Source organism: Rhyacophila brunnea, unplaced genomic scaffold (genome assembly GCF_057557595.1).
Source record: "Rhyacophila brunnea isolate RB1 unplaced genomic scaffold, BYU_Rbru_1.0 scaffold_16, whole genome shotgun sequence".
Taxonomy (NCBI): Eukaryota; Metazoa; Arthropoda; class Insecta; order Trichoptera; family Rhyacophilidae; genus Rhyacophila; species Rhyacophila brunnea.
This window is the reverse complement of record NW_028232816.1, coordinates 29,788,672-29,807,299: the sequence shown is the minus strand read 5'-3', so window position 1 is coordinate 29,807,299 and position 18,628 is coordinate 29,788,672. Positions and strand designations below refer to the sequence as shown.

Sequence of the window (18,628 nt, the reverse complement as noted above, 5' to 3'; positions counted from 1 at the left end):
ATTACCCTGCAAATTTTGGTACATACGCCACATTTTTTTGATGTTTAAATCAGATACCATGTACTTTCTTGTTGCCGTTGCACTCCTGCAATAATGCGATTCAATGCATTTGAAAGATTCGATGAATCTCATTACTGCCGTCTTTTTTTTTTTTAGCATTTTTGCTAGATACTCTGTCTCCACCACGAAGAAAGTTCCAGAAAGTAGAAAAGTTTTTGCAATGGATCGCAGTCTATGGACTCCAATGCCTAGAATATTTAAAAAAAACTTTTGGCATACCTGCAGTACCTGAAACGGCTGTGTGGACTTCCTCACGCACAGTCTAGTGTGCGTTTGTGGCAACGCCCTTGTATTGACTTTCGGACGGTGTCATTGAGGCAATTTCACTTTCAAAAATTTCAAAATGAATGCATCTTGATTTATACTTTATCATGTTTTGCGTAGAAGGCACTGTGAAATTTTCTGATGTCTTGCGGTCCTATTTCATTGCACTTCATCTTTATGTTGTTTCATGGCGACAAGTATTCCCAATTACTCGTAGATTCGGCAAACTCTTTGGTGCGTATCAATAAAAAAATAGTTTATTAAAAATCGCTCCAGCCCTAACAAGTGACGGTTGAAAAGCAGTTTTTTAAAGTGAATAATTCTTCGAAGAGCGTCGGCATTAGATGTGCAAGAACGTATGGTCGGCGTATAAGTGTATAACCGTGTATGAAATTTTCGTAGACAGTGGGGACATGTTGGGACATATCACACACGGTTATACGTTTGTACTCGTCCGTAGTCATTTGGCGGGCGCGGCGCGGCGGCGTCGTTGTGAAACTCAAAGGTATAACCGTGTGTATTATGCCCCAAAAAACAGACTGTCTACGAACATTTTACACACGGTTATACGTTTGAGTTTCGCAAGACGCCGCCGTGCCGCCCCCGCGCGACCACTACTTTCTTGCACTTTGAATTTCGCAAGATGCTGCCGCGCCGTTGCCCGCCCGTCGCTATGGTCAAGCGCTCTCACACTCGCACTCACACTCAAAACCCTGCTTCAAATTATAAACGAGTAGGCCAAGGCCCAAGGCCATCCGCTCACGCAGCACTAAAATCTGAAACTGGTTGGTGATGGAACTCATAAACTGGTCAAACAGGCAGGAGTATTTCTCAACATCTGCCACATATTTTTAATTGAAAATCGGTTCGCCCATGTTTAACTTTAGACGTCTTGGCTAGTTTAGTTCAGTTCAGTATTACCGATTTACCTACCAATTTGCTACCAAAGATATGATAAAGCATACGATCTTTCATCGAATCTACTGCGGTTGCGGACGTTTTGAAACGAGATTCGAGTCTTGCCGTTAGCGAGCCGCCATTGAAAATACTTTTGCTAGATATTCGAATTTCAGTCTCGTCTTTTTTGAGTATTCACGTGGGCGGATGGCCTGTGAGAATTCTATTTATTAATCTGTTCTGTGGATAACACCGCCAAAGCTCTTTGTTGTACCTATTACTATTTTGGTAATTGTCGCAGATGCCGCCACGTCACGAGCTTTTATAATATTTTTTTTACAAAAACAGTTTATTCCATGAAGACAATAATTATAATTAATACCGTTTTCTGTCGGCGCATAGGCTTTTCGATCCAATTTGTTAATTTAAAAGTTGAAATTTTCATACATTTTGATGCATCATTATCACAAAGTAAGATTACTATATTAGGTAATATTAGGTTGGGGTAGGTTAGGTTAGGTTTGGTTTGGTCTAAAAAGAAAGATATAAAATCTCATGACGGCATCTGCGGCACAATTACCATAATTTTTGCCACTTTTTGTGAAAAATATTATAGAAGAAAAGATGGCAACACTTCGTTGCGTAGGCATTTCATTCAGTGTTGCCAACCGTACTATAATTATAGTATTTGTACTATAGTATTTAATATTGGGGGGGGGGCAGGATCGATTTTTGGTTTTTTTATTGAGGTTCCAAAATATTAATTGAAAATGGAGAAAAAAAAAATATTATTGCAGTTAACTTATACACAAACCTACTCAACACAACACAGCCTAATTTCTCGTTTATCGGTCTTTTGTCTATTGCATTCGGTGTACCTACACCATGGCCCCCACTTCTTGAAACGGGCCCTCAAGCTATGATATTTGGCGGCCCCCCTACCTACCGCTAAGGCCCCCCACAGTCCTAGACCCCAGGCTAGAGCCCTCTCAGCCCTCCCCAGCCATGACCTACACCACTCCGGAATTCGGGTGGACACCGAGAATTTTTTGACGGTTCCATTTGGGATTGGGTTTCTAAAAAAACCCGACATTAGTGTTTCGAAATTTTTTTGTTAGAAATTAAAATCTAAGAATTTTTTCTAAAAAGGGTGCTGGAAAATTACAAATCATTTTTTTGTCGTGTTTTTATTTGTCTAAGCCCAAAGTATAGTTTATTGCCTTTCAATTTCAATGTTTAAAATCATTCTGATAATTTTCATGTTTGGGGGGTGCCAGGGCCCCTTGCCCCCCCCTGGGTGCGCCACTGAGACAGGCATAGTACGCCCAAAATATTATAATTTTGAACATCGGAAAAAATATGTAAAATACTAAAATTTCGATATTTTCGTTCGATGCAAAGTACTAATTTCACAATATAAGAAAATTTGGAGTACTTGGGAAAAAATTTGCTCGAAAAACGTATACATTTACAACAGATAACAACGCGTACTATACTTTTTCACCAAAAATACTATAATTTTGGAGGCTCTGTACTATAATACCACTTTGAAAAGATGGCAACACTGGTATTATCTATGGTCGCACGCATGCCACATCACAACTATTGTTTATGTCAGTTATGACGTCACACTTGAATTCGTGAAATGGTGTCGTGAAAATGGAGTCTTGTGGTGTGTGGCTTCCTGAGTAAAAAATGATAATAGGTTTCGAATTATCTACTTAATGGTTTTTATAAGCATATTTAGCTCCGTTATTATTAAAGTATTATGAATATATTTTCATATTTAGTGTAAGTATAGAGATATCTAGTCGAAATGGAAAAGACTGAACCGTCTGCATTAGTAAGTGTTGAAGGAAGTGAACAAAAACTAAACAATAACAAAACTTGCGGGAAAAGTTTAAAACAAAAATATTCGTTGTGCCGTTTGAAGAGGGAATTAGCCCATAGGCCCGAGATATTAAAGTTAATTTTGTATTTGCAAAAGTGTCTTACGCGAAAGAAGAAAGCGGTGAAAAAGGTCAAATCCGCGCTCAAGAAAGTTGTAAGTTCATTTGTTTATTATTATATTTTGGAAAGATTTTGGATAAGTCATGTTAATCCTGAAGTATCCCCTCTGACAATAACTGCCTTTTGATGAAAATCGTTTGTATTTTGTATTATGTATAATTATATCCATCTATCTACTTACCAATCTGTATAATATAATACGAGGGTGGGTCAATAAGTCCTTAGAAAAGCCGACAGGTGGCGCGACTAGTACTGTAAGCGGTTTGTTTTCATGCAGCGGCACTACCGATTCAGTATGCTGCGAAGTTTCAATCAGATCGGTCGGGTTATTGTGTGTTTCTCGTACATTTAAAAAAAAAATTGCTTGTGGAAAATGGAAAAATGGAAAATGGAGAAAATTGAGTTTAGAGCTGTTATTAAACATTTTAATATAAAAGGGTTAACAGCAAAGGAAATAAAAAATGAGTTGGATTTAGTTCACGGCATATCTGCTCCTTCACTTGCAACTATTTATAACTGGTTAAATGAATTTAAACGTGGTCGTACATCAACAAAGGATGAACCACGCCCAGGACGTCCTGTAGAGGTGACTACACCAGAAATGATCAATAAAATCCACGATATGGTGTTAAGTGACCGAAGATTAAAGTTGAGTGAGATAATTGAGGTTACAGGGATCTCAAAAGGTAGCGTCATTTCTATTTTACATGACAAATTGGGCATGAAAAAAATTTCTGCAAGATGGGTGCCGCGTTTGCTCACAGTCGACAATAAACGCAATAGGGTGGTGGCCTCTAAAGCCCTGTTGTCGCTCATGCAACGCAATCCGGATGAATTTTTTCGTCGCTTTGTGACTGTAGATGAAACATGGATACACCACTATACTCCCGAGACGAAAGAACAGTCAAAGCAGTGGATTGCGAAAGGCGAACCATGTCCAAAGAAGGCGAAAACCGTAAAATCAGCTGGTAAGGTTATGGCTACTGTATTTTGGGATGCACGTGGAATTATTTTCGTTGACTATTTGAAAAAAGGAAAAACAATAACAGGGGATTATTATGCATCTTTATTGGACCAGCTAAAAAACAAAATTGAAGAAAAACGGCCTCATTTAAGGGCACACATGCTTACCTAGAGTTTCTGTTTTTTCATTTAAAGTTGAACTATGACATTGAATACTAGGTATGATTTTTAAAGTGAAAGTGATATTATGTTACATCTCTTTTACGCATGCTAATATGATTAAAAAGTTATTCTTTCTCTTTCTGTCACATTCGAATTTGATTACCGAAGTTTAAACATTTACTATGCGTATTAGCTGACGTGCTTCGTCGTTTACAAATTATAACATAAATTTAAAAAATATATGTATTTATAATATTAAATATATTTTATAATGTACACAGATTTTTTTAACAACTATATTATATATACTTTTATTTATTTGTCGCATATTTAAAATGTTCTTGCTATATTAAAATCTTTTTTTTAGCCGGCCAAATAAATCCGTATTTTTGGCCATAGACTAATATAAAAATCTCTCTCCTGTCAAATATTATGTTTGCAAATTGCAAGGTACCTAAAACAATTGTGTTTTATATCAGGAATAAGAAACACTATCTGTAAGTACAATATTATGTTATTTATTACTATCGTAGTATTCTGTGTGTTTTGCATATATTATTCAAGTGTTTATTTATTGTTTTCTTAGTCTATACATACTTTCAATGTTTCATAATTCTGACATAATACAATCCTTTTTTTGAGGTTAGTTACATTCATTCCAGAATTATATAAAACCTGTGATTTCATATATATTTGTTTGATATAATCTAAGGCGTTCTAGTTGTTATTAAACATGTTACCTACCTGATTACTTTATTTTAGTTAATCAATCTTTTTTGATGCTTTGTATTATCACTAATCCGTTTTAATTACCACTCTTCAAACAGTCGCCAACCATAAAAGATTAAAAATCACACTATTAACAGTTCCTATGTTATGTTTTTTGCAGATGGAGAAAATGTCTAACGAGATCTTTGCTTGTCGACGGTTTCATATGAATAATATGGAATGAAATAAATCTTTTAATTAATAATGAAATAAATCCGACTTTCGGCATACGTTTCGAACATGGCGTGATTTATGACGTCGACCATCAAGCATATACACCCATTTTATAGATTTAATAGTACAATTACACAAGGTAAATATAAAGTGACTAATGTTTAAAAAATAAAACAATTTTATAAAAACATTTTTGCACTAAATTTATTATTATCGATAATGATATAAAAGTTGCTATTTTGATTCGTAATATAAAATATAATATAATTGTGCATATCAGTTACTTGTATCATATTAGGTATGTCATTTGGTAGAGCTTACTCTCCAAGTCTTGTCTTTTTCAGCCTCAATATCACTTTGATATTAGAAAAATTGTCTTTCCAACACCAATGAAAGGTGCATGTATCTATACACACACATTTCAAAGGCTTTAAGTTTTCTAGATGCTGTATATTAATTACTTCTTCTCTTCGGCTATATCCGCATCTTAGTTGCAGCATATGGATACAATGCGGCGCCTCCAAGAATCTCTGTCACTCTAGTTTTTTTGCATCGTTCCAGGTCATACTAGCAGCCCGTAACTCCGCCAGATATGCTATATAGATAGTATTTAGCGGCCATCCAGGATGCCGGAATCCGGTTGGCTTGAAGAACAGGCAAACCAGATTGGGATTCTCTTCAGGCACTCGCAGCACGTGGCCGGGCCAGGTACAAAGTTGCGTATTCACTCTCAGCGTGATGGGAGGCTATTTGGTGCGTTCTTTTATCTCCCGTTACTTCTAAAATTACCGCACACCCAGTATCCGTCGTAAACATCTGTTCTCGAAGCTCAGTATACGGTTGCTCGGAGCCTTTGTAAGGTGCCATGACATAAAAACTAGTAAGATATTTAAAATAGCTGCTAGAATGAATACATTGTTGCAAGGAAATGAAAACTGATAATATGATATATCAATTAATTTGTCCATCTGAAGTTGTAGATATCAGTTAATAATTATGTGTTATACCAGTAATTAAATGCTGACTTCAAATGAAAATTGACAATTAAGTATTGAAATAATATATTACCAGTTTTGATTTTTTTAAGTACTATACTATATCCATGGTTCATATTACAATGTCATAGTAAAACTTAGAAGAATAAAATATGTCGTAAGACGAAATCAATCTTGGGGTTTTAATATAAGTTAAATAAATAGTACACAGCTAATTTGTTATTACTTTGAATACATGCCATGTCTTTACATCAATAAAAAACAGAAAAACAATTTAATAATGTATAAATATTTATATAAGACTTAACAACGGCTGACATCTAGTTAGACACGATGACCTCCATTTAATTTCCTCTTATTTTAAAATTCACCAAGATATATCCTAATAAGTAGGTAAGTATATTACATTTGTACATATAATAAGTAAATCAAGTACTTAACATAAATAATTATACTGTAAAATTAAATTACAATTGAAGCAGTATATATGGACCCCACAGAGTAATTAACAATATAATAATTTATATAATTATATCGGGTATATACTATATTGACACATTTTAATGAAGTCTATTTTTCTTGGTACCTACGTTCAATGATAAATGTTGTTTTATATTGTAACATAAACAATGGTAATATGCATTGATCTTTCTGATTTTTAAACTGTGATATCTATTTTATATATCTATTGATTTCTATGTGTATTATTGATACATTATTTATTTCAAATACAATAATTTCAAAACTAACAGTAAATAATATATAGAAAGCGTCATGTTGTTTAGTTGGAAAATCTACTAGGAAATTCCATCCAATCCAAATCCAATTTTTACCAGGTGGGTACTTGTAGGTCAGTTATTTTTGGAATAAAATGAATCCCTTAAAAAATATGAAATAAGAATAGAATGATAAATATTTGTGAAAATTTACCAAATCAACATGTTTAACGTGAATATTTTCACACTAAAATGATAAATATTGTTAAGAAAATATACACAAACAGTTCATTCAGAAGTTATGACGTTTAAAAGATCCCGCGAGTTAACTCGTGCGTGGCACTGATCAGTTATGAGGTGATATCAGTTATAATCATTTATGAGGAATGGTTATAAGCCATTGGCACAACCAATTTGGTTTTTGACCTTGAGAACAAAATGTACTTTTTACACGGAACCAAACCCCACGGCTGCAGAGACGAATGCTTATACAAAATATGGCACAGTGGAATCGCCAGCAAAATCTGTAGGTATCATTATTTAGATGTAAGTATACATATTATTTTGAATTTCATAAAATTACACTCGTTCTAGGTGTCTCGTAACAGTAAACTATATAAGTAAATTAGATATATCTTGATGAACTATAAAATAGTGATGTAATATAGACTTGTTGAAAATATATTAAGCATAATAAAATTTAAAATAAAAATTTAGAAATTCAGCCTTTCTGGTTCTCTAATATTCATAGATCTACTGGTTCTGGGATCTACTATTTCTGGCAGTAGACAATTCATATAAAAGTGATATATCTTTTTTTCAATCTTTTCAATCCAAAATGTCTCGTCTTTTTTGATTAATTCTATTTTAACAGGAAAATTATGTCCCGTCCAAAATCCAAATAAACAGACATCTTTCTTAGTAATATGAAGCTGCCCCTGAATCTGGAAGTACCAATCGTGATTTTTATCTATTACCATATTCCTGTCTTTATCTACTTTCCAAAATTTAATTTTTTTCTGTACAATAGCTTCATCTGCACTTATTCCAGCAGCTGAGAAAGGACATTTTATTTCAATAATTGTATCATCATCGCTGATGCCATCTGGCGTTGCACCGATAAAATCATACACATCATCGATAAACAATCCACATCTCTCAATCTTAATTCGTTCTTGTACACTAAGCTGTTGTAAAGCTATTGATTCATTTTCTTTACCATATTTTACCGCTTTCACGTTGGCTAATGATTGGCTATATAATAAACGTTTTACCAAAGGCCCAAATTTTGTATTTTCTCGCCGCTTACACACCTTTCCAAAAACAGAGGCAGTAAGAAGGTTTCGTCGCCTTTCTAGCCATTCTGCACATTCAGATTGTAATACAGTGCGTCTTTCTATATCCCTCCTCTCATAGTTTGTCAGTTTGAGTTTTTTCAAAAAAGTTTCTTTTAACAATTGATATTGATTTTTGTCCATGTCAGGTTTTTGGCAACTCTCTCCATAATCTGGATTAGATAAAGGAACAGAATGTATTGGTTTTCGCCAAGGTTTTCCTATTTTTTTTTTATTTATTTTCAACCTTCTTGATTCTAAGCGATTTATGAAGGCTTTTGGGCTATTTTTATAAACTTGTTTTTGAATTGTGCAATGTAACTTATTTGTATTAAATGCGATTACCGCCGCTGCACATCGTCCCATGTACGATTGTCTTTGAGAGTAGTTAATTCTCTTGCCGCCTACAAATTTTGCAATCATGTTATTAAAAGATTCTGAAATATTAGTAGAAAAATTATAAATTAAACTTTTTGAATTTAGCACCAAACGAGAATTATATATCATTAATTGAGAAAATAGACTGCATTCTTTTAATGCTGGTACATAATTTACATCAAGCATGTCCTCTGTATTTGGTTCATTTGTACAAAAATATGGTAGACAAGAAGTATGGTCTCCAAAAACATGGTGCGGTCCATTAATTAAATCTTTTTTCAAAGCGATAACCTTTTCTTCGAAAGTACTATCTTGTAGTTTTCTATACTTGATTGCACCTATGACGGCTTTCCGCAGACGTCTTTTTCTTGACGCAATGATTTTTCTTACATTCAAGGGATATCTTGTGTCTTTGGTTAATGCCTCTATTTTGCCACAATAATTTCTAATTAAATGGTTTTTACATTCAACTTTCTCGACAGTTACATTCGGATATGGGTGACAATCAAGATTTTTTTTGTATGTGCTGGAATCTCCATCAGCAATCAATTTTGAATAAATCAATCCATGTGTATTAATAGATTCTTTAAAGCCTTCTAATATTGCTGTAGATTCCATTCCAGCTGACGGACCGGTGTAATTTAAAAAGCATTTATGTTGTTGAGCAGGGATATTTTTATTTTTAGCTTTGGCGCACAAATCGCAATATTTATTTTTCACTGACATGTACAAAATCTTTCCGGTTCTTTGACCAATGATCGTGGCAGCGCCAGATGCTGCGGAATAATTGCATCTGTATGAACGTTTCGACCAACAGCCGTCTGCAACAACTGATATCATGGGAATACCAGAAGAATCGACGTCACCATTTTCGATTGCAAGTTGTCGCTCTTCTTTCGCAGCGTTTTCCATACTCTTATTTTTGGTTTCTTCAAACCACTCGTACACCTTCTGTTGACTCTTTCTGTATGTTCTTGCTGTAATCGATGGTACGTCAATTGCTGAACACATTTCTTCCAGATTTGAAAATCCACTGCCGATACTGATTATACTGGATACAAATGCGTCACACAGATTCATTTTGTTTTTGTTCATTTCAGTGGTATATAATTTTAATTTTTTAGCACAAAGTTTACATTGGATAAAAAATGTACTACTAAAGTTATCCCGATTTTCCCCAAAAATTTCTAAATGTGATAAATTACAATTAAATGGAGAATCATGGTGGCTAATTAATTAAAGTTGTTGGAAAAAATATGAAAAGTCTATAATTCTACGGCCTTCTACACGGAATTTAGGGCTTGAATCTTCAATTTCATTTTCTATAATAAATTCTTCGTGTTCGTGTTCAAATGTGGGATGAAATTCTGGTTCAGGTAGTATGCTTTGAGGATTTCCATGCTCAGGCATAGTCTTCGGCAATATATCAATACTATAATACATTCAAAAATATTAGTTTAGTAGATAGTTAACAGAAAACAAAATGTATAGCTGCTATTAATTATTGTACCAGATTATAATTTTTGTCACAGACACACTAATTTCGAATAAGACATGGCACAAACATAATATAAGTACAAATGATCATTATACTTAATTGTGTGTTCCTTTTGCAAGATAAATAAATATTGTGAACCAAAATTTTCTGTGAAATGTGGTTTTTTCAACTATGTATAATTATGTCAAATTATAAAAGAATAATTTCAAACCTTTGTGTTTTTAATGTATTAATATTTCCATCTTTTCTCCTACGTCTTTTTTTGGAACTTCCAGCCATCGGATAGTGAGTTCGTGGCATTTTTTGTAAGTACAATCGATATAAATAATTGTGATAATATTGTTAGGTACCTATGTCAAAAACCGAGGATGAAAATTTCGCATTCCCGCTGAAATAAATGACGTTCATAGTATTGCCAGGCTAAACTTTCGAAATTAAAGTTAATTTAAAAGAAAAAAATATTTCATTGGAAAATATTATGTAAGTACAGGCATCCATTATTATGTTATTATTTGATGAAAGTATTCTTTAAAATCATCTGTATTATTATAATCTCGCAAATTCATAATTTAGTAAAAGTTAAATTTTCTGTAATATAAATATCAGTAGGTACCTAACCTAGGTAGATTCATAATTTGGCTAAGTAAAAAATATAGATATTTTAACTTCGCGATGTGTTTGGGGTGTTAAATTATGTAAGTATGTTTAATAACAAATGTGAAATTCGTAAAACCTCATGTGTATTATTTATTAAATAAAAATAGTAAAACTAATAGTAGATACAAATGGTGAAAAACTTCATTCACTTATTTACTAAAATATCAATCCAATAATATTTTAGTAGATATGGCAATACTGGACGACCCGATATATTTCACTGAAATAAAATAAAATCTATCACAATTTATAAAATACATACCTACTACAATCATAATTATTTTGAATGTAGAGGGAGATAGTTGTAGAAAGGGACAGAAAACTAACTGCTATGTTGCAATATTAGGCAAAATAGATTGCAACAGTGTTAAAAATTAGAATGTATGATTTAGTATGACATTACGTAGAATTTACGCAAACACAAATTTCTTCAGATTTTTTTTGCTTTCCGATCCTTCTGTCAAAATGATTTTACGTTTGCTATAATACGCTTGAATATCCGTTTATTTAACCTATTTTTGTGCTCAATTTGTAGCATTTAGTGTTACAAACAAATTTGTGTACAATACTAGTGTGTTGGCGTATTTTTTTGGACATATAAAGTGAAAATAATACGAGCTATAAATACTAGACATCATGCGCCAGTTCGTAGGCGATTCTAATGGAAGATTAGCTTGTCGAAAATTTCACGGAAATTGTCGTTTAAAATATTTCACTATTTAGTATTATAAATTTATAATTAACAAGATGTTTCATCATTTATTCAATGATTAATGATAACCCTTCTGATACGTAGCTTTAGATTATTTGGAATGTCTATAATTATAGCATATTTTAATAACAAAATGTCTAGTCGATTCCGTTAGATTTAGAGGGAACAGAAACTGCAAATATTATAATTATACTGAATATATTTTACTACATTATGTTTGATAACATTAAAGCTATCTATAATAAACGTTTTGACATAATATTTAGTGGAAAAAACGGTTATCAACACAGTCTATTAATGTCACAAAAATATGGCTTCGTTATCAATTATTACATTTCAAGGTTCCAAAGAATATTATTTTACGTCATAAAAATACTTTATGCAGTTATCAAATGTTTAACATAAATATTTGCCGATGAATAAGCTTCATAATTATATAAATAGTTTTTCTATAAATCTTACGTAAGATTCAGGCTTAACCTCCGAAAATACCAGAAAATAGCTGACATGGAACACCTTCCCCCTTAAACAGGAAAAAAATCCTCTTTCATCAGGACAATGCCCGTGTTCACACATGTTTATGATCAATGGCTAAAATTGAAGAATTGAAGTTCGAATTGGTCGACCACCCACCGTATTCGCCAGATTTAGCCCCCAGTGACTTTTTCCTTTTCCCAAACTTAAAAAAATGGCTAAGTGGACAACGTTTTTTTTCAAATGAAGAAGTCATCGATCGGACAAATGCTTATTTTGAGGACCTTCCGAAAACTTATTTTTCTGACGGTTTAAAAAAAATTGAGAAACGTCTAACCAAGTATATTGAGCTCCAAGGAGATTATGTTGAGAAATAAAAAAAAAATACAAAAATAAAAACTGTTTTAATGCTTTTTTCTAAGGAATTATTGACCCACCCTCGTATTATAAAAGTCAAAATATATTTGTTTGTTTATTTTTTGTTTGTCATTCCAATTTTGAATTTTTACCATACCTAAATTATTTATGGCTCAATGACATTGAGTTTAAAAGCGGGCGAGTCAGCTAGTGCGATTGTGATGATGACACAAAACTTTCCACTCGCTCAGAAGCCAACAAGCTAGCGAGTTGAAACCGTCATTTTTGGTACTATTTTGACAGGACGTATTGAGTAGTTCGTTTCTTTTACTGGCAGGCTCGCCACTATCGATCTACTGCGCAGATGCATATCGGCCCACACGCCAGCGTGTAGCGTGTAAAGTGGCCCGGTTTTCAACTTTTCTCGGTAAATTGTTTACAATCTGCTTGTTAGCTAGTTTTTGAAATTTGATGAAATTGAAAAACAATATGTACTTGCCAGACTCAGGATTCGAACCAGGATGGCGCTATAGGCCGACGCTTAAGCTGTGCGGCCATCGTGGGTATTCACAAGATCACATAATATCACTCCTGCTAATTTCGAATATTTTAATCGTATTGTTACAGTCTCACCAACGCCTTCCTGTGAAGTTGTGTGACGCATCATGCCAAACTGATGAAGTGCTAGTCTCCAAATCAAATGGCGACGCTACCTCTCTTCCTTCTGCCAATGAATGGAAAGTGGGATCGGGTCCTTCCTGGGAGACTACCGCTGAGGCTGCGGAGCCCGCACTGAGTCTGGTGGATCAGGTGAAGGAAGCTGCCGAAAATGCTTTGAAGCAAACCGGAATGGTCTACGAGGCGACGTCGGGAATGTATTACGACTACAATACAGGGTATTACTACAATGCTGTGAGTTTTAAATAATTTTTCATATTAGGTATAATCCTCGCCAGCAGGTTTTTTTTGGTTTCAAGAAAGCTTCTGAAGAATAACGCCTTTACAAGAAAAATCAAAACATCTCACATTTTCCACACTTTGCCTTTATTAACCCATTGGAGACAATCGGCGCAAATTTGGCGAATCGAATATTTTTAATCATGTTATGATTTTTTTAAAAGTTGAAGTTACTTAATATGTAATAGATGTAGTTATCATTTTATGGTATTAGTTATATAGAGTCCGATATATTTTTTAAGAATTATTTTGTTTATGAAATCTATTTTTTTCCTCTCTCTCTCCCTTTCTCTCCATCTTCTAAGTATCTTGAAAAGTATTATATTTAGCTTCAGTTTTAGTTTAATCTTTATTTACTCATTTACTTCTATCATAGACTTTTTACCTTTGTCATTTTGTATAAAAAAGGCTAAAAAACACAAAAACCTATATTTGACATGTTTTCTTGATTCCACTGATACACAAAATTAACTTAAAATATAAATAAATAATAGAGGAATTCAATACCTTCAAATTTTTAAAGGATTTATTTGAATTAAATGAATAATACATGAGTTACAGGACACTCTCAGTAATCTGCCGCTCGATTATCCGACAACTACTATAATCCGCCGTTATTTTTACTAGTTGAAAGCACAAAATCAAGCGTTATAATTCGCCTGTATTCGATTGTCAAATTTAGTAGTTCGCCGCGTACAAGTATACAACGCAGATGAGACGGGTTTATTCGCGAAGAAAGTAATGTACATAGGAGGAAAGTGCCCAAGGACGGCATCACAATTATGCCGTGCTCCAATGCAACCGGGACACACAAACTGAAGCTTTTGGTCATAGGGAAAGCCAGGAATCCTAAGCCATTCAAGAATATCAGCCTCACTGAACAACTGGTTGTGTCAAGTGATTTACTGTTTAATTTCATAAATATGTATAATTTAGTAAATACTTGATTTTGATTATAAATCAAACCGTAATTTGCTAACTGTAACTGTAAACTATTTTTTACGAAATACCTGTTTTATTTTCTACCATATTTTGTATGTATGCACCATAATCTGCCGCTTTCACTAATTGGACACTTGTCTGGTTTTTGGGGTGGCGGATTACTGAGAGAGTACTGTTTATCAATTTTAGTAATCAGTTTGCCTTTTTAAGTGATCCTCAAAAATTCATTCGGTCTCCAATGGGTTCAAATTTGGTGTTAAGTAAATACAATATAGGTAAATATCATTTAATCAATTTTTTTTAATCAACGAATAATTCACATGATTTGAAATTGTAACATTCTTTATATTGAACATACATAATTTGAAAACACCTAATTTTTTTCAAAGATTTTTTCTAGTAAATAGGTATCAGTTGTTTTGAAATTATTAAAGATCATAATATGATTTATTATTTTGTATTATAAGCATTTATTATCAGTTGTCAAAATAGTTTGTAGTACCTTTCTGTAAGTCATTGCATTTTTGTTCAAAGGTTGTTTTTTTTGAGTTTTATGAAAGGATAAGAATGTTATCTGATATTGGTGACTAAAATATTCATGGAACATTCTCATTCATGTTTCAATGTTTAATTTCAAAATTTCTATCTGCAGCTAGTTTGGTATATCATTGATGTCTACCAGTGGCCAAGGGTGGAGATAGCCTATGGAGAACCGACATGAATAGTGCACACTTAACTTTGCCAGACATAGTTGCTTTTCCCTCCACCACCTGCCACGTCTCCACACCCGTTATGCAGGCGTATACTGTTGCGTAACAAACGTTAGACAAAATTCAAATGTTGTGCTGACGGTTGGCGTGCACTAGAGTGTGCGTGATTCTTATTTTGATATAATATATTACGGTCAATCCTCGATGAGAAAAGTCATTGTCGCTCGCTGATAAATGCTGCAAACTTTTTGTAAGCTGAGAAATTTTCCCTCTTAGATAACAAGTCGCAATGGCCTACCGACGTCAGACATACTTATTTGTTTTCATTAAACTAAGAATACAAATTGCAGATGGTGTTGTTAGTTTTTAAAATTAAATTAAACCCCGCCTATACCAACTAAGTTATGACTGACAAGTTTTAGTGTGTACTATTATTTATATCGGTTCCCCACAGCCTACCTTCATCCATCGCAACTGATGTCTACATGGAAGGGCTTAAAATATATATTCAATTAAATATATTACCTATATAATATTAACTATTATTTTTTGAAAATCCAGATCATTTCCAGATCTGGTTAAAATGTGTGATTGCAAAGTCGAGCAAACATTTTCTTTCCTGTGATTCAACTATTTGGTATTTGTTTTGAACCTTTGTTTTGTTGTTATCTCTTGTGGTTGAATAATGTATTTTTGTGTGTTTATCAACAGGAAATGGGCCTGTATTATCATGGAACCACAGGCTGTTATTATTATTATGACGAGAAACAGAAACAATATGTGTTTCACTCATATGCGGACGCCAGCCATTTTTCCACACCACAAGACAATCAGACGTCCACCGGGCAACACCACAGTGAGAAGGGCAAGCGTCGGCATAAAAAGGTTGGTAATTTTCCATTATTTAAGTGATTATTTGGGGCTATCGGTTTCAAAGTTTTTTGATTCTGATTTTGTAAGTATTTTTCCATCATTATCTATTCATAAAATATAAAATGCAGTTCTTTTTTTTTTAGTGAAATAAGATTAAACCAGAGTTTTATATTTTATAATATATTCATTAACCGCCATTTTTTTATATTGTGTAACTAACTGAGGCGTCCAGTTCCAAAATCCGCCTTATTGCATTTTGTTTTTTTTGAAGCCTTATTATCCTTTATATTTATTTTAAACATTTGCTGACTGCATAAAATATTTTTATTACATAAAATAATATTCTTTTAAACCTCTCGATCTAATGTTTTAGAATATAGTCATATTTCAGTACATCCATGTGCAGTGGTGTTAAGATTTTTTAGATTTATTGATTTTTAAATGCATTTATAAAACCATTAGTAAAATTAATGTTAACATTATATAGTGAAATATTTACGATAAAAAAATTATGTTTTATAATCTCTGTGATCCCAAATTTGACAAGAATTAGGCATTTTATTATTCAAAAAATGGGCACGATTAACACATTTGAAGATAATTCTAAAGATACTGATTATAAGCTATGTCTTTGACCATTTAAATGTGATAAACATCCTACAAATAATGATTGTTTTATAATAATTATTGACCTAAGAATATGTTTAACTGTGTTGTGTTTAAATTTGGTAGCCGACTGAGAAGCATGATGGTATAACGTTTATAGTCAATAATAAAATTGAAGTTCTACTGAAACGTCAGAAACACGGCTTCATTTTGCCGAACAATAGCCACTCTCTTTATATTATTACTCTGAGATGAGACCTGTGGGTCTATTCTATGCTTATCGACCGCTAAAGTGATAAAGTGAAAAATATTATCAAACTTAGGGTAGGTTTGTATCAAAATATTAGCACTTATTGTAACAATTACACGTAGCCGGTTTTTATTGTTGCAATAAGTGCTAAATTTTAACAGCACCTATCTTGCTGCTGTTAAAATATCGCACTTATTGCAACAATAAAAACCGGCTTCGTGTAATTGTTACAATAAGTGCTAATATTTTGATACAAACCTACCCTAAGTTTGATACTATTTATCAATTTAGTGTTCGATAAGTATAGAATAGACCCACTGATATTTTAATTACTTATATGCTTAATCTGAAATTGTGGTCGAGTGAGAGGTCTAGTGCAATGGCAGTTTTATTAGTTATTTTATCTTATCATGCTCTAATAGAAAGTAGAAGTGTTTAATAATATTATATTATCGACTGTGTTTAGGAAAAAGGGCGTAACCCTCGATTTTTCGAAAAGTGCTTTTATTAGATATTAACAATGTATACAACTAAATACACATTCTATAAAAAGGAAGTAAGCCGCAAATGCTCAATTATTATCTAAATTCAGGTTTTAATTGAGATTAATTAATTTTTAATTTATGGAAAAAAGCATTTATCCTCAATTTTAATGATTTTTCTGTAAAAACTTTTTTAATTTATATTAGATCGAAAATATATTACACCAAATCATCAATCATCATGCACCCGATGTCTGTGCCTATTTTAAAAAAAATATTAAACTAAGAACTATCAAAAAACGTTTTTTGCTTCTCCTGCAAAATTTGCTCAGTGAGGGTTACGTCCTTTTTCCTAAACACGGTCGTTATTTTACTCTAGTGATAAATCAAAGCAAATCGACTCATTCGAAAAGCAATTTCGAACATATTTTTCCTTCAAATGTGATGGGTTTTTAAGTGCACATAGAGTGATTAACACATACGATTATCTACTTCTATGTGTCTATTTTGTAACCTGTTTACAAACATTTATTATGTAGTAAATATTGAAAATAAAGTAATGTTAAAAGTAAATATTAATAGGTTTTAGTTTTCCCGTGCCCCCATTCTCCCCCATACGCCGTGTGTCCCAGGTTCGAATCCTGGGTCTGGCGAGTACATACATTGTTTTTCAATTTGTGTGTGAGTCAGGGTATGGACCTAATAGGTTGAGCAAGTGGCTGACATCCATTTCTCGTAAAAAAAAAACAAAATCTCCTCTACCCTGTGCAGGCCCATATGATCCTATTAGGATCGGACATGGTCGGAAAAATTATCCATCTCATTTATTAGCCTGGATTATCGAGAGTGTACTGTGTGTAATTAATGTATATTTGACCGTAACGCCGCTCATACAAAAATAACATCTTTAGACATCCAGCTTTAAATGTGAAACGGGGGGTGTAAATCGATTATTTTAAACATACAAATATGTTGAACACACAACGACATATATTGGGAATTTCGTCACATACTCGGAATTGAAACAGAATTCGTTTTTACCACTTGAAACGTAAATTGATTTTAGTTTTTTATTCTTGCAATAAAATTCGCGGCGTGCAAGGGACCGACATACATACACCTACCGGCAGTAAAAAGGTTAAAGAATGTTTTTGTTCAATAGTTATGTCTGTAATACCCTGTTTACACATGCACTGATTTACTGCTGACAGTATGTATTATCGTGCAAGTTGCAAGATTGCATGGATGGATGAAAAAAGTTCAGAAGCTTCTTAATTTTCACGCGATAGTTGGAATTTGTATTAAGTATGTGGCGATCCTGCCAGCAAAAGTATTAACTACGCCACGTAACGCATTTGACGTTTACTGATTTTCAACAACTATCAAATG

At 33.2% G+C, this 18,628-nt stretch overlaps 1 protein-coding gene and 1 long non-coding RNA gene across 2 annotated transcripts in view; both read left to right on the top strand.

Annotated features, from left to right (window-relative positions):
* Positions 1 to 2,855: 2,855 nt before the first annotated feature.
* LOC147074618 (angiogenic factor with G patch and FHA domains 1) overlaps positions 2,856 to 18,628 on the top strand; it is a 55,164-nt gene continuing 39,391 nt past the window's right edge. The window contains exons 1-3 of the mRNA XM_085943990.1: positions 2,856 to 3,265; positions 13,047 to 13,331; positions 15,740 to 15,913. Coding sequence (XP_085800116.1) covers positions 3,038 to 3,265; positions 13,047 to 13,331; positions 15,740 to 15,913 — 687 coding nt within the window. The 5' untranslated portion in view covers positions 2,856 to 3,037. The remainder of the gene's footprint in view (positions 3,266 to 13,046; positions 13,332 to 15,739; positions 15,914 to 18,628) is intronic.
* On the top strand, positions 4,352 to 9,749 carry LOC147074619 (uncharacterized). Its single transcript, XR_015070283.1, has 3 exons — positions 4,352 to 4,853; positions 5,246 to 5,437; positions 5,860 to 9,749. It is a non-coding gene; the product is annotated as an uncharacterized LOC147074619 (long non-coding RNA).